This window comes from Trichechus manatus, unplaced genomic scaffold (genome assembly GCF_000243295.1).
Source record: "Trichechus manatus latirostris isolate Lorelei unplaced genomic scaffold, TriManLat1.0 scaffold00127, whole genome shotgun sequence".
NCBI classification, from domain to species: Eukaryota; Metazoa; Chordata; class Mammalia; order Sirenia; family Trichechidae; genus Trichechus; species Trichechus manatus.
The window spans coordinates 6,671,270-6,686,421 of NW_004444063.1; the positions used below are offsets into that span (position 1 = coordinate 6,671,270).

The 15,152-nt window shown below is 48.4% G+C and overlaps 1 protein-coding gene across 1 annotated transcript in view; it reads right to left on the reverse strand.

Annotated features, from left to right (window-relative positions):
* The window catches only part of LOC101356574 (solute carrier family 22 member 4), a 55,294-nt gene extending 41,227 nt beyond the window's left edge, over positions 1–14,067 (reverse strand). Inside the window, exon 1 of the mRNA XM_023739006.1 lies at positions 13,419–14,067. Coding sequence (XP_023594774.1) covers positions 13,419–13,811 — 393 coding nt within the window. The 5' untranslated portion in view covers positions 13,812–14,067. The remainder of the gene's footprint in view (positions 1–13,418) is intronic.
* Between the last annotated feature and the right edge of the window lie 1,085 nt (positions 14,068–15,152).

Genomic DNA, 15,152 nt, shown 5'->3' on the forward strand with positions numbered 1-15,152 from the left:
ATTAACAACCTACAATATGCAGATGACACAACCTTGCTTGCTGAAAGCAAAGAGGACTTGAAGCACTTACTGATGAAGATCAAAGACTACAGCCTTCAGTATGAATTCCACCACAACATAAAGAAAACAAAAATCCTCACAACTGGACCAATAAGCAACATCATGATAAATAGAAAATATTGAAATTGTCAAGGATTTCATTTTACTTAGATCCACAATCAATGCGCATGAAAGCAGCAGTCAAGGAATCAAATGACATATTGCATTGGGCAAATCTGCAAAAGACCTCTTTAAAGTTTTGAAAAGCAAAGCTGTCACTTTGAGGACTAGGGTACATGATATTTCAATCATCTCATATGCATGCGAAAGCTGGACAATGAATAAGGAAGACTGAAGAAGAATTGGTGCCTTTGAATTATGGTGTTGGCAAAGAATATTGAATATACCTTGGACTGCCAGAAGAATGAACAAATCTGTCTTGGAAGCAGTACAGCCAGAATGCTGCTGAGAAGTGAGGATGGCGAGACTTCATCTCATGTACTTCGGACATGTTACCAGGAGGGACTAGTCCCTGGAGAAGGACATCATGCTTGGTAAAGTAGAGGGTAATGAAAAAGAGGAAGACCCTTAATGAGACGAAATGACACAGTGGCTTCAACGATGAGCTTAAGCATAGCAACAATTGTGAGGATGGCCAGGACCAGGCAGTATTTTGTTCTGTTGTACACAGGGTTGCTATGAGCCGAAACTGATTCGACGGCCCCTAACAACAACAACATACCTATAAATATGACCCTGCTTGGAAACAGAGTTTTCATTGTTATGTTAATTAGGTCATACCCGAGTAAAGTGGGTTCTAAATTTAATCACTTCTGAGTCATAAAAAGAGCAGAATGGACACAGATACACATACAGGGAGAAGAGGAAGACAGACGACAGAGTCAGAAGCATCTACAAGGATTGCTGGCAAGTTCTAGAAGCTGAAATAGACAAGGAAGGACTTTCTCCTAGAGCCACACCCTGAATTCAGACCTCTAGCTTCCTGAAATGTGAGAAAATAAATTTCTGTTCTAAAGCCACTCACTTGTGGTATTTGCGTTCTGCAATATTGGGTAACTAAGACAGTACCCCAAAGTGATAAACTTACTATTCTGCAGAAACAGTTTTTCTGAGTACTGAGACCTGAGAGAAGTCTCTCCCATATCCTTCTACAAAGGGGTTACTCTGTGCCATTGAGGATAATGTCCTTGAGAACACCCCTGCCCTAGAGACAATAGCCGGATTCATGAGGCTGCATCTCACAGTGCCTATAATGCTGGCCACAGGCGGCACGCTCAGACACAGCTCTGCACCCTCCTTCCCACCCAGCCTTCCCAGAAGTGTGTCTCCAGGGCCCGTGGGCTGTTGAAACCCTAACAAGTTTCTGCTGGTGGATCCATAAAATGAGGGGTTCAGCCATAGTTTCAGTTCCCAGCTCTTGACTTAAGCCAATTCAGTGAGATCTCGAGGGAGGTTGGGGCAGCAGTTCAGCTCTCTACTCATCAAGCACAATCCAAGGATAAATCTGAGGCTATACCCAGAACCCAGAGTAAGGCTGCCTCACCTGGAGTCACTGAACGGGCTTCAGGGGGAAAGGGGCATGAACCCTCCAAAACTGTAAGGCCAAATTCATGTGCTCAGATCAGAAAGGGGTAGACAGGACAAGTGACTGAATAAATGGCTACCCACCTCCAAAAATAACTGACTGAAGCTGCAGAAAAGAGCTTGGGATCTGCCTCTGACACCCAGAGAGATGGGTGTTTGAGGCCCTGAAGTCTCATGATGAGACCCATTTTGCAAAAGAGTAAACTGAGGCTCCAAGGCTGAGATTTGACTGAAATCACAGCAAGTAAATAGGTATGCCTCAGAACTCAGGACTCAGAACCCAACTTTGTACCCATGTCTTGCTTTGGACATCATCTCCAAAAGCAAAACAAAATGAACTTATTGAATACCATCCCCTTCACTTCTTCACACTTCAATTGCCTCATATGCGTGCAAAAGCTGGACACCGAATAAGGAAAACTCAAGAAGAACTGATGCATTTGAATTACGGTGCTGGCAAAGAATATGAAATATACCATGAACTGCCAGAAAAAGAAACAAATCTGTCTTAGAAGAAATACAGCTGGAATGCTCCTTAGAAGAGAGGATGGCAAGAATTTGTCTCATGTACTTTGAATATGTTATCAGGAGAGACCAGTCCCTGGAGAAGGATGTTATGCTTGGTAAAGTACAGGGCCAGTGAAAAAGAGGAAGACCCTCAATGAGCTGGACTGATACAGTGGCTATGGCTACAACAATGGGCTTACACATAGCAATGATTGTGAGGATGGTGCAGGACCGGGCAGTGTTTCATTCTGTTGTACACAGGGTTGCTATGAGTCAGAACTGACTCAATGACACCTAACCACAACAACCACTTCTTCAAAAAATGTGAGACCAGAAGGCAATTACCCCAGGACCCTGGGATGCCATGAGTGGGAGTGGACTGGATGGCAACTGGTACTATAGGGATAAGAAGGTCTCCACCACAGCCTTTAGCCTTGGACAGAGCTGAGAAAATCTCAAGTTTGATAGCATCATTAACATGTCCATTAACAACCATCATTATCATTCCGTCTGCAGTAGAGCAGAAAACTCATCCAAAGATAATGTGCTCTCCTTTGTGGCTTTTTGAGTATCTTTCTGTCAGAAGTTTGCCTTAGGGGAAATAGATAGGATTTAGAGTGGCAGAAAAAGGAGAGGAAGGCTGACAGATATGGAGCCACATATTGCATAAGCAAAGGTAGTGGGCAGGACTAGCTACCTAATTTGCGGGCCTAGCGCAAAATGAAAATGCAAGACCCTCGTTCAAAACTTATTAAGAATTCCAAGATCTCACTAGCAGAGTATTAAGCAAAGCGTGCAGCCTTGTGCAGCTGTAGAGGTTGCACACTCATGAGGCCGGCCCTGGTAGTGAATGAAGCCTGATATCTTTGGAGAATGGAGTAGAGGCAGGAGTGCTGAACTGGGGCGCTGGGAAGGGTGAGGCGAGGGCCTGGTCCCCATTGCTGAGGCCTAGACTTTCCCTCTTTGGAGACTGTGCAGCCATAGCTTGGGTCCCACTCCTTCCATGAGGAAGGGGACCAAGAAGCCCTGTCAGCATCACACAGCACAAGAGGGGCCATGTGCACAATGGTCTTTTGCCCCAGGCCTGTGCAGGGTGCCATCTGCCTTTGAGGCCCCTGCTCATATCCAGCAGCGGAGGGCAGCCCGACCTCATGGCTGTCCATAGTTGGCTCCAGAGCTGGGCCTCCCCTGGGGAGTTACCATGCCCAAGGAGTCTTTGGAAATCTGGGAAGGGCCCAGTAATTGAACATAGGATTGGCAGACATAGTTCCACTGGGGCTCATGGGGCTCAAGTAGTTCAGTAAGTCAGCTGCCAGTCTGAAGAATGACCCTTTCTTCCAAAGGGCTGTTCTTGGGGAGGCCTGGCTCTGCCTACCTAGGGTTTGAGGAGTGTGTCTTAGGCCCCCACTAGCCAGGGCCAAGAAACTTCCTGTGGCTGGCAGTAGGCCTAGTGGGAGACAGTCTTTCCCTTGATGGGACAGAGCTGTCCCTGCGGGTCCCTGCACATTTGTGTACTCACATGCACACACAAACATATATACACACAGCCAGCTCAGAGACTAATGGCAGACATCCTGGTGAGAAGCTAGGTGGCATTGCTCTAGGGTAGGGCTTTCAGGCCAAGAACACTAACACTTCCAAAACATAGACTCCTTTCCCTGGAGGGAGGGAGTGAAATATGGGAACAACTTGGCCCAAGCTGTGCAGGAGGGGCGTGCTGGCTGTGCCCTCCCAGGGTGACTGCGTCCACCCCATCCTCAGGGTCTCAGACCAAGGTTCCCCCAACAGAGCAGAGTGAGCTGCACGTAGCCAACCATAGAGGTCCTTCTCCTTCACTTTAAGAAACAAAAATTCAGGTCACAAGGTAATAAGGGATAGGAAGTCACTCTTAATATAGAGGGATATGCCTCTCATGCCTCCAAATTTTAACTGGGTTATTTGCTTTGTTATGGTCGTAAGAGTTATATACGAGTTCTATATATAAAGAGTTCTTTATATATACAAGTTCCTTATCAGACATATGATTTGCAAATATCTTCTCCCATTTTGTGGGTTATCTTGTTGGCTATTTAATTTCTCTACTCATATTTCCACTTATAAATAGCAACTACAGTGTATGAAGTGCTCACCGTGTGCCTAGCATTATCTCATGGCATCTCAAAGTTTCCATGCGAGATAGGAACTCTTTTTGTTCCTATTTTACAAATGAGGAAACAAAGGCACAGAGCAATGAAGTGACGAGCCCAAGTTCTAGTGGATTGGTAAAAGGAACTGCTTAATCATTTATTTCACTGTCATTAAGCACCAGCTTCAGGCCAGGCCCTGTGTGGGGCATGAGATAGACATGGTCCCTGGCCTCACGGAGCTCAAAGTCAAGCATACTTTACAGGACAGGACAGGCGTGCACATGTGCGTGAATGGGTCCAGCGGACCTGAGTGGGACAGGCTCCACTCTGGATCACTGCATCCTTGCTCTCTGCCTAGAGAGGAAAAGGCACCCCTTCCTTATACTCGTCTGCCAGAAGGTCAGAGTTCTAAAACCTGAACCCATCGGTACAATCATATTTTAGATTACTAATCCTTGCACAGGACTAGGCATATGGTGTGTGCTTAACAATTGCTGATGAACAAATGTTGAACACATAAGAGGAATGGAAAATGATTTTGGGAAAATGTGTGGTTCTGGGGTTGGGGAGTATTGCACACTGTCCTTTGAAAATCATCCTCAACCCTGAACCTCAAGTAGCCAAAGCCTGGCAGCTTTAGCCTTTACCAAAGCAGTAAAGGGCCATACCCTCTGACACAGAACTGCGAATTCTGGAAGGCCTGGTGTTGAGAAAAGTGCACGGCTTTCTTGGGTTCCGCCACTTCTGGCTATGTGACCTTGGACCACTTATTCACCTCTGTCAGCCTGCTTCTTCACTTTCAAAGAGGTAATAACCACCTCCTGGGGTTGTTGTGAGCATTGGACAGCAAATGTAAGTGAAACATATGATGCAGTATCTGGCACATTATCAAAAAAAAAAAAAAAACAAAACCTGTGGCCATTGAGTCAATTCTGACTCTTAGCAACCCTATAATACCGAGCAAAACTGCCCCATAGGGTTTCCAAGGAGTGCCTGGTGGATTCAAACTGCCAACCTTTTGGTTAGTAGCTGTAGCTCTTAACCACTGCACCACCAGGGTTTCCTGACACATTACAGGTCTCATTAAATGGCAGTTTCCTTTCTACTAACCTCATGCGTTTTGTCAAGCAAACCGTGACTTAGAACAGCATGGATAAATAAACAAAGCAGGTTACTCTTAAATATGACTGGGGAAAAAAAAGTTTTTACAAATTAGCAGTAATCTTGCATCTGAGATGTCTGTTCTCCAAAATGGGCAAATGTTTTTACCCATTTTTAAAATTGTGTTATTTGTCTTTTTATGGTTGAATTGTAAGAGTTCTTTATATATTCTAGATACACGTCCCTTATCAAATAAATGATTTGCATATATTTTCTCCCATTCTGTGGGTTATCTTTTTGACTATTCTTCTACTCATATTTTCCCACCAACTATCTGTCAGTTTGTCATACTGTGGTAGCTTGTGTGTTGCTATGATGCTGGAGGCTATGCAACTGGTCGATCAAATACCAGCAGGGTCACTCATGGCGGACAGGTTTCAGCAGAGCATCCAGACTAAGACAGACTAGGAAGAAAGGCCTGGTGATATACTTCTGAAAATTAGTCAATGGAAACCTTATGGATCACAACAGAACACTGTCCAACTTGCTTGCTTTGGACACATCATCAAGAGGGATCAATTGGTAGAGGAGGACATCATGTTTGGTGAAGAAGAGAGCAGCAAGGGCAAAGGAAACCCTCGGTGAGATGGACTGACACAATAACCACAACAATGGACTCAAACATACTGGCGATTGTGAGAATGAGGTAGGACCTGGCAACATTTTGTTATGTTGTACATAAGGTCACCATGAGTCAGAGTCAACTTGATAGCAGGTTAACACCAACAACAACAACAACACTCGTATTTCCACTCATAAATAACTGAGCCAGGAGGCTGCTAAACCTTAAAATATTCTCAGAATCTTTCTTTCTTCAGAGTAGAGGTAAAGAAAAGGCAACCATAGGTGGTGAGACCCCAGCGAAGAGTTCTGTGACCATCAGAGGTTGAAATGAAGCAAAAGACCCAAAGAGTTTGAGTGGAGGTGGGAGAGGGGGGCCTGCGGAAGGGGAAATCAGGGATCTGGCTCTCTCCCTTGCACCCTCTTATTGGATCCACCACAGCTTTTCCAGGTTCCACTGTGGGGACATGAACAAATGGGATGGAGTCTGTGCCAGCCACCTAGTACTGAGGGAAGCTCTGGAAGGTGCCGCTGTGAACCTGCCCCCAAGCCTGCAAACACTGAGCAGGAGTCGCCATCCTTGGGCTGTATGTGCCTCTCCCTACAGCATGTGGGTCAATCTAGCCTTTTCCCAAAAGCCTTCATTCTCTCCACACAGTCTGCTCCAAATGGGGATCCTACCTTCTTTTAGGCTCCAGGGATGTGCTTAAAATTGCCCCAGAGCTTTAGATAATGGGCAGACTTGCATTAGCCTTTAATGTAAATCTAATTTGGCCTGTCATAAGGGAGGAATTGCAGCCCTTCCAGAGGCCCGAGGCACCTGCACCTCCTCTGACCAGTCCTTCCAAAGCCTTACTTTTGTCAACACACCACCCTACCTCTTGTACTCTGTCTGAGGGTTCTGTGCCCACCAGGAGGGAAGACCAAGGCTGTTTATCTAGAAACTTGGCAGGAGGTACAGGTGTAGGACAAAGGCACATTCTGAGATCCTGGTAGCCGTTGTCAGAAGAACACAGCTAATAGGCAACAGGCAAACTGTTTGGGGTGAGGCTGCTGATAAACAAACAGGGAAGCACATTCAGGCCAGGGCTAGGGGATACCCAGTCTCTGTCTGGTCTCTGGCCAGATCTTCTTTCTGAAGCACTGACAAAATAAAAGCCTCACTGGTGTTAGCTTTAAGCGGAGGCTCTCACACTCATCTCCTTTGGAATCTGTCAGAGGACAAATCTGAGTGTGGACCTGTTTGAACAACTTGGTTAATATTTGGGTTGTCCTGACAGCCAAGCTGCCAGTTCCCACACCAGCCAGTGTCCCGGGGCAGCCTGCAGGCCTGACAGAAAGACAACAGCCCAGACCTGCCTACCGCTGGAGGCCTCCTCCTTTGCCAGGGCCCATCAAGGGCCCAGAGGAAGGAGACACATTCCTGTGAGCTGTCATATTGAGTCCCAAGTCATAGCTGGCCAGATGCCAGGCTCAATGGGTCTCATCATTCCCTCACTTGCTGTTCCCAGTGCCTCCCAGAAGCACCCTGTTAGCAGGAATGAGGCCCCCATGTTTCTCCACATACCTGGCCCACCTTTGGCCTGCGGGCAGAGAGTCAGTTTGTCCTGTTGCTGTCATGCCTTGACCCTAGGTCTCAGGAAAGATGGACAAGGCTGGTGCCTCCAGAGGTCCAGACCCTTTGCTGGAGGCATTATCAATCCTAAGAGCCCAGCCACCAGTATCTCCACCCATGGGCTCCTAGAGGATGCTGCAGCTGCAGAAAGTGGATAGAAGTATATATGGTGGGGCAGCAGCCCTGTCTCTGGCCGCTGGTAGCCTTCCACAGAGTCTGGTCTTTAACAAATGAAGCTCTCTCAGGACCTTTGGGGCATGAGGCCTAGGAGTAACAGTGCCTACCTCAGAGGTGACTGCCTCAGTTTTCCCAGCCCATGGACTGATGGGGGTCAAGGCCACCAACTAGTGTTTCATGGGAAAAGAGGTCATGTTTGAGGCAAAGTCTAGCCCATGCTTACACCCTGGCCAGGAGCCAGGCTCACCTCTGTTGTTCACCTGTGGCCCCACAGATGAACCTAGGGCACCTTGCCTACTCCCCCAAAATCAGGGTATTGGCTGCCCTCCCTATTCGTTTAGCCTCAGGGCAGGAGGCCTCTGAGTTTCCTCACATATATGGCCTCTGCCCTCTGGAGTCCGTGGCACTGAAGGGCAGTGCCATATGAAGGGCAGCCTTATCTGTGTCCATGGAGACTGAAGTTTCACTGAGGAACCAATCATCAGAGAGACTCTCTGGAACGCTTGGGATCCTTTCCTTCTCCAACAAGAGCTTTTTTCCCAATCTGTTGGGCCAAGTTCTACCAGTTTCTGTTTCTGTTTCTGCCCAGATGCCACCCCAGAGATAACTTAGCCCCTAAATGTGACTTGTACTCTTCCCCTCAGGGGCAAGCATAACCTCTTCCAGCCCTGACTCCAGAGACAGATGAAGGACCCTGTCATGGATTGAATTGTGTCCCCCAAAAATGTATGTCAACTTGGCTAGGCCATGATTCCCAGTATTGTGTGATTGTCCACCATTTTGTTATCTGATGTGATTTTCCTATGTGTTGTAAATCCTACCTCTATGATATTAATGAGGCAGGATTAGAAGCAGTTGTGCTAATGAGGCAGGCCTCAATCTACAAGATTAGGTTGTGCCTTAATCCAATCTCTTTTGAGATATAAAAGAGACAAGTGAGCAGAGAGACAAGGGGGACCTCATACCACCAACAAAGTAGTGCCAGGAGAAGATCACATCCTTTGGAACCAGGGTCCCTGGGCTGAGAAACTCCTAGTCTAGGGGAATATTGATAACAAGGACCTTCCCCCAGAGCTGACAGAGAAAGAAAGCCTTCCCCTGGAGCTGGCATCCTGAATTCAGACTTCTAGCTTCCTAGACTGTGAAAAAATAAATTTCTCTTTGTTAAAACCATCTATTTGTGGTATTTCTGTTATAATAGCACTAGATAACTAAGACCCTAGATTACATTCTTTATCCTTAAAATAAAAAAAATAACTTGGTTCAAGCTGGAACTATTGGCATAACAAAATAAATAAAGACAGTGGGTTTTTTTTTTTTTTTTTGGTTTAGTATTAGATTATAATTCATGGAATAAAATGAATATGCATGATTCTGTAATGATACAAATTAATAGCTGATAAAGAAATAAACGGGGTGAAGGGGAAGCTCTCCTTTATAGAAGGATTTCAATTAATAAATAAAGAAGAAATGTGGGAAATGTAAAATTGCCATTAGGTAAACACCACAGTAACATAGTAATATTTGTTTTAGTCAGGGTCTAGTAAACCATCATCAGTAATAAAACATATCAACATCATGTATCCACTGACATGATGTACTGAGAACACACTAATTCTGTAGCATTCTTACCAAAACGTGCATAAGCACAATCTAATTGTGAGAAAAGTCACACAAGCCCAAATTGAGAGACATTCTACAAAATAACAAATACACTCATAAAAAACGTTGAGGTCAAGAAAGATAAGGGAAGACTAAGGAACTGTCATGGGTGCTAAAGCCAGTGGGTAAAAGTTTAGAGATTAGAGGAGACTAAGGAGACATGAAGACTAAATACAATGTGGGACACTGGATTGGGTCCTAAAACAGAAAAAGGACATTAGGGGAGAAACTGGTGAAATTTGAATACGGTCTGTAGTTCAGTTAATGGTATTGTAACCAATGTTAATTTCTTGGTTTTGATAATTGAATTATGGCTATGTAAATTGTTAACATTAGGGGAAGATGGGTGAGGGGTATTTGTGAACTCTCTACTATTTTTACAATTTTTCTCTAAATCAAAAATTATTCTACCCCTGAAACTATTGCCCTGAGACAATCTTTAAACCTTAAACCAAAATATCCCCTGAAGTCTTCTTAAAACCAAATAATAGTTTAGCTTAACTAGTAAAAAATATCTGCCTTGAGCATTATGCTTTTTTAAGGACTATCTGTATGAGATCAAAGTGACAGCACCAACTTGAAAGATTAGATAGGAACCTTAGGGGGCAGTGAATTTATGTTAATGGGGGAGGAACAACTCAGAAAAGGAGGGTGAGAATGGTTGCACAATTCGAAGAATGTAATCAATGTCACTAAACGGTACATGTCGAAACTGCTGAATTGGTGTATGTTGTGCTATGTGTATTCTCAATAACAACAATAAAATAAATAAAATTTTTAAAAATTATTTCAAAATAAAAAGTTACAAAAATAACTTGATTCTTGGTAACTGCACAGGAGGAATAAATTGGATTTCACCAACAGCCCCTGAGGGAAAAACTACCTCACACACACATGCACACACACACACACACACACACACACACACACACACACACAGACCTATATACACATACACACAAAGACAGATGCAAGTCCCAACTTAGACATCAGATTCCTGCCTCCTGGCATGTATGAAAGGCATTTCTACAGCAGACATGCCATCCTTGAATTCCTGGATAGCCTTGTCTTCCCTTTGGAGGGACCAGGGGATTGGTTCTGGTGGGCTTTTCTGTCCCAATAGGCACGCCCATTGGAATCTAAGACACAGGAGTGCAGGGCAGAGACAGAATTTTCAGGCAGTCCCCCTACCTGTACCATGCTAGCCAGGATGCAGAGAATTGCTCAGGGTCCTTGGGCTTGACCCTATTGGGGAGCTGGGACCATTTTGCCCACTGGCACTGGCCAAGTCACCACAGGTTTTGACCTGTATCCTGCTCTCCGAACCCTGGAGCTGACACCATGGGGACAGGGGCTCAGCCTCCAGCAAGGCTCATTACACATTATAATCAGCTCCCACAATGCCAACAGTGCCCAGAGGTGAAGGCAAGGAGGGTGATGGGGTCTTGTCCTTACCATTCCCACCTATGATGCCCATTTGCTGATGTCAGACTCTGCTGGCCACAGGATGATGTAGCATGAAGCATGATCTCACTGAGTCCTCCCAACAACTCAGCTGATATGGAAACAGAGGCTCTGAGCAGTGAAGCAACCTACCAAAAGCAGCCAGGAATGGCCCTCCAGCCAGTCTGGCTCCAAAACTCCTACTTGTGCAACACCCTACTCTGAGGGAAGCCATCCCCTGCCAACTCACCCTGGTGCTTTCTCCTCTCCTTCATCTCAACCACTGGTGCCCATTTGCCTTTTATTTTACCCAAAAGGAAGCAAGGAAGGGAAAAAAGCAAATGAAAAGGGCAAATCACGGTGCATGTGCATGTATGTGAGTGTGTGATAATGTGCATCCCTGGAAGTGCCCACAGGGCCCTGTGAACAAGGCATAACTAGGGTAGCTACGGACTTGGAGGCCAGCAGCTACCCACCCCCCACCCCCGAGGTGAACAAAACCAATGAAGAAGGGGAAAGCAGACAGGCCAGCCCAGCTGTCAGGGAAGGCTGCAGCCAGTGGGCCCAGCTTCAACTTTAGGTACTGACAAATATTTCAGAAAGTGAGGTGAGATGAGGTGGGCACCAGTCTGAGATGCCCTTGGGCCAAGCTGTGGGCTGGGCAAGCACAAGGACCCCTGTTAGGGGATCAAAGCCAGAGAAGCACGGCCACCTCAGGGCCCAAGGCAGGCCTGGAGCCAATGCTGGGGAGATCCAGAGATGGTCCATGGGCTGAGACCACTCCTCACAGTTCCTGCAGATTCCACAGTCACCTCCCGCAGCTGGCTACCACTGTTTCTTGCCAAGGTGACTTCCACAGCCTCCTTACTAGCCTTCTTGCTTCTCAAAGCAGCTGGAGCAAGCTTTTTCTAAAAACACCAATCTGGTCATGTTACCCCTTGATTAAAAACTTACTGTTTCCTCATTGTCCTCAGAATAAAGTCACTTCTTCAACATACCTACAAAGCTCACTACTAACTATACCTTGTAGGCATATGGAGACCCTAGGCGGTGCAATTGGTTAAGCGCTCAACTACTAACTGAAAAGCTGGCAGCTCAAACCAACCTGCAGGTACCTCAGAAGAAAGGTCACAGCCTTAAAAAACCTATGGAACGCAGTTTGCCATGAGTCAGAATCAACTCGACAGCAATTTTTTTTTTTTCCTGGGTGGGCATTTCTAGCTTCACCTGTTATGCCCTGCGCACCAGCCACTCTGATCTATAGGAATTCCAGTTTCTAGAATCTGCCATGTTCTTTTGCCTGGATAAGTTCTTCTCATATTTCCAGACTCAGTTCAAGTATATCACCCCGTCTTAAAGTATTTCCTCACTCGGTTATCCCCACAAAGGGGGTAATTTATTTGCTCCAGGTTACGTAGCAAGCAATCAGTTTAGTCAATATCTGAATTCAGGCTCCATAGTTTAACTATAACCAGGGTGGATACTAGCTCTTTCTATGACATGGCCAGTGTCCTGCATGGACATCTGAGCTCTGAGGGCAGGTCCTACACTCCAGATGTCTTTGTGCCCAGCACAAAGCCATGCACAGTGTCTGATGATTGCCACATTGCACTGAGGGAAGAGGATAAAGGATTAGCAGAGGTCATCCTCAGGTTTTTCTTGGGAGGAACACAGAGCAAAGGAGGGACTAGAAGCAGGGAAACCACGCCTGTCTGATCAACAGCAGAAAACCAGTCCTTGAGATGCCTTCCTCAGAAAGAGGGTGTGCCTTGGCTTTTACCAGATTCAAAGCAGGAAATGTAGAGGGAGAAGTGTGTGTGCATCCTGACTCCTGAAACTTAGAAAGCCTGCCACCAAACGACTTAGGATGCTGAAAGGCTAGTGCCACAAGCTGGAGGCCCTCCCACCACTGGGCCCTACACTCAGAGGGGTCTCTGGGAGTTTGCCTCCCCATGAGCACCTTGGGGCTATGGTTATGTCTCCTCTGGCTCACTTCACCTAGCCAGCATCTGAAGGCCTTATGCTCCCTCCTGAAGAAATTAGACCCCTAGGACAGGATCCCAGGCCTCACCACAAGATGTATGGCAGCGCAGTAGACTCCCTTGATGCCTACCAAAGTCTGTGGCCAGGGAACAAGCTAGACCTGCCCCCACCCTGCCCAGCAGTAAGATCCTTCTGTCTGCACCTGGGCTCAGCAGTGTCCCCACAACCCCTCCCCAGCCTCATGGCAGAAACATGACTCACGACCACATCTGGGCAGCCTGGGGCTGGGTCTGCCCAGAGCAGCATCTGGGCTCTTGGGGAACAACTGCTTTTGTTGTGAAACTTGGAAAGGAAAAGACAGTTAGGGACAACACTCCCCTCCCCAACGTCTCTACACCGGACAGAAACGATCCAGGAATGAGCCTCGCCTGAGTCCTGCTCTCTTGGGCTGCGCGCTGGCCAGGTTTAGGGTAGCGAGCTCTGACTCAGTCATTGCCAGGGACTCTACAGCCCCTGCGGGGAATGAGGGTGGTACCCACCTCGGTCACGATGGTAGACACATAGACATCCTGGCTGAACTCCCACCCGTCCAGGCAGCTCTCCTGCTCCAGCTGAGTGAGATTAACGTCGCGTCCCGGCACCAGCCCGAGGGCCGAGAAGTTGGTGAGTGTGGCGAGCCTGTAGCGGCGGCAGCTGTGGGGCACCTCCTGGCCGTCCTGCAGTTGCAGCGGGATGCTGTGGTTGCGCCACGCGCCGCTCAGGTTCGCAGAGTCCGGCACCCGGCAGCGGTGCTCAGGGATCCCCGCCAGGAACACGGCTGACATACCGTTGAAACCATTCGGGATGATGCTGGCACTGAGCAGGAAGAAGATGAGGCGCTGGAAGGGTCCCCACTCGCCCAGGAAGGCGATCACCTCGTCGTAGTCACGCATGCTTCCCGCCGCTGCTGTGCACCTTGCAACAACGGGCAATAAGAGCGTTCCAGAGACAGTGTCGCGCTGCTGGGGGCGTTCCCCGGGGGGCGTCAGAACGTTCCCGAGGGATTGGCAGGCTGCAGGAAATTGGGGCTTGAGTCCGGGGAACGTTTCCAGGAAACAGGCTGCGGGCGTTGGGACGCTCTCGGGAGGTACGCACAGAGCTGGAAGCCACTGAGGAGACTCGGGACCGCGCCCGCATCCCGCGCTGGGGGCGGGAAGTGGCGGGGAGCGGTGGGCCGGTTGGGGCGGGGCTCTGGGGCCGGCTCCGCCTCGGACTCCGCCCATCCGCTGGCCCCACTGTAGACCCGGCAGGGGGACTTTCCGGCCCGGCCGCAGACCTGCTGCGTGCTAACCCGCGAGGAAACTCGGCTCCCGAGCACCCCCTTCCCTCCAGGCGACCCCGGAGCGCTGGTTCCCAGGCTGGGGGCCGTTGTGTGGAGCCCACCCGAGAGGGAGGGCGAAAGGCAGAAGCCGAGGCCGGAGAGCAATGAGAAGTTGGCCCTCGGTGTCGGCATCGCCCCAGGCCTCACCTGGGCCTGCGGCTTCTCCGCTGCCCCTTCCAGTCTGGAGTCTGAGCTCAGGCAGCTTCCGCCGGGGGGCAGACGGGCGAGTCAGCGAAGTCGGTACTCACAAGAAATCTTTGCCGGCGACATGGTGCCAGGAGCGGCGCCCTCTCCTCTGGTACGCCGCGCAAATGGCGGGCACAGGCGGACAGGGAGCTCACTCCCCACCCGTTGTAGGAGGGCTCCATTCAGTTACCAGACGCAGCGCCCAGTGAAGCTGCCAGGAGCCTCACCTTGAAAAAGAGGAAACAGGCCCAGAGCCCAGAGGGGACGAGCAAGGTCACACTGCGTCAGAGATGGGCCCAGAGATGCGTCAGAAGACAGGTGGAAGACAGGGGCTACCAGGTCCTCCCAGGATCCTGTTGGAGGCTCTAGAGAAGACTTTAACACGGAGCCAGACCCATTGTGAGGGCACAGTAATGGAGTCGATCTTGTCACCAGTTCTGAGTTCTGATTTTGATCTCCTCGCTCTCACCACTCCCCCAGGGCCCTTTAGCGCCACGGGCAAGCTGCCAGAGCCCAGAGCCTTTTTGAATTTGTAGGCGCAGTGGCTAAGCGTTCCGCTGCTAACCAAAAAGTCCGCTGTTTGAATCCTCCAGCCACTCCTTGGAAGCCCTATGGGGCAGTTCTGCTCTGCCCTGTAGGGTCGCTATGAGTCGCAACCGACTCAGTGGCAATCGGTTTGGTTGGGTTGGTTTTTGTTTGCAGAAGGACCTGTCCCAGGTTCAGGAGC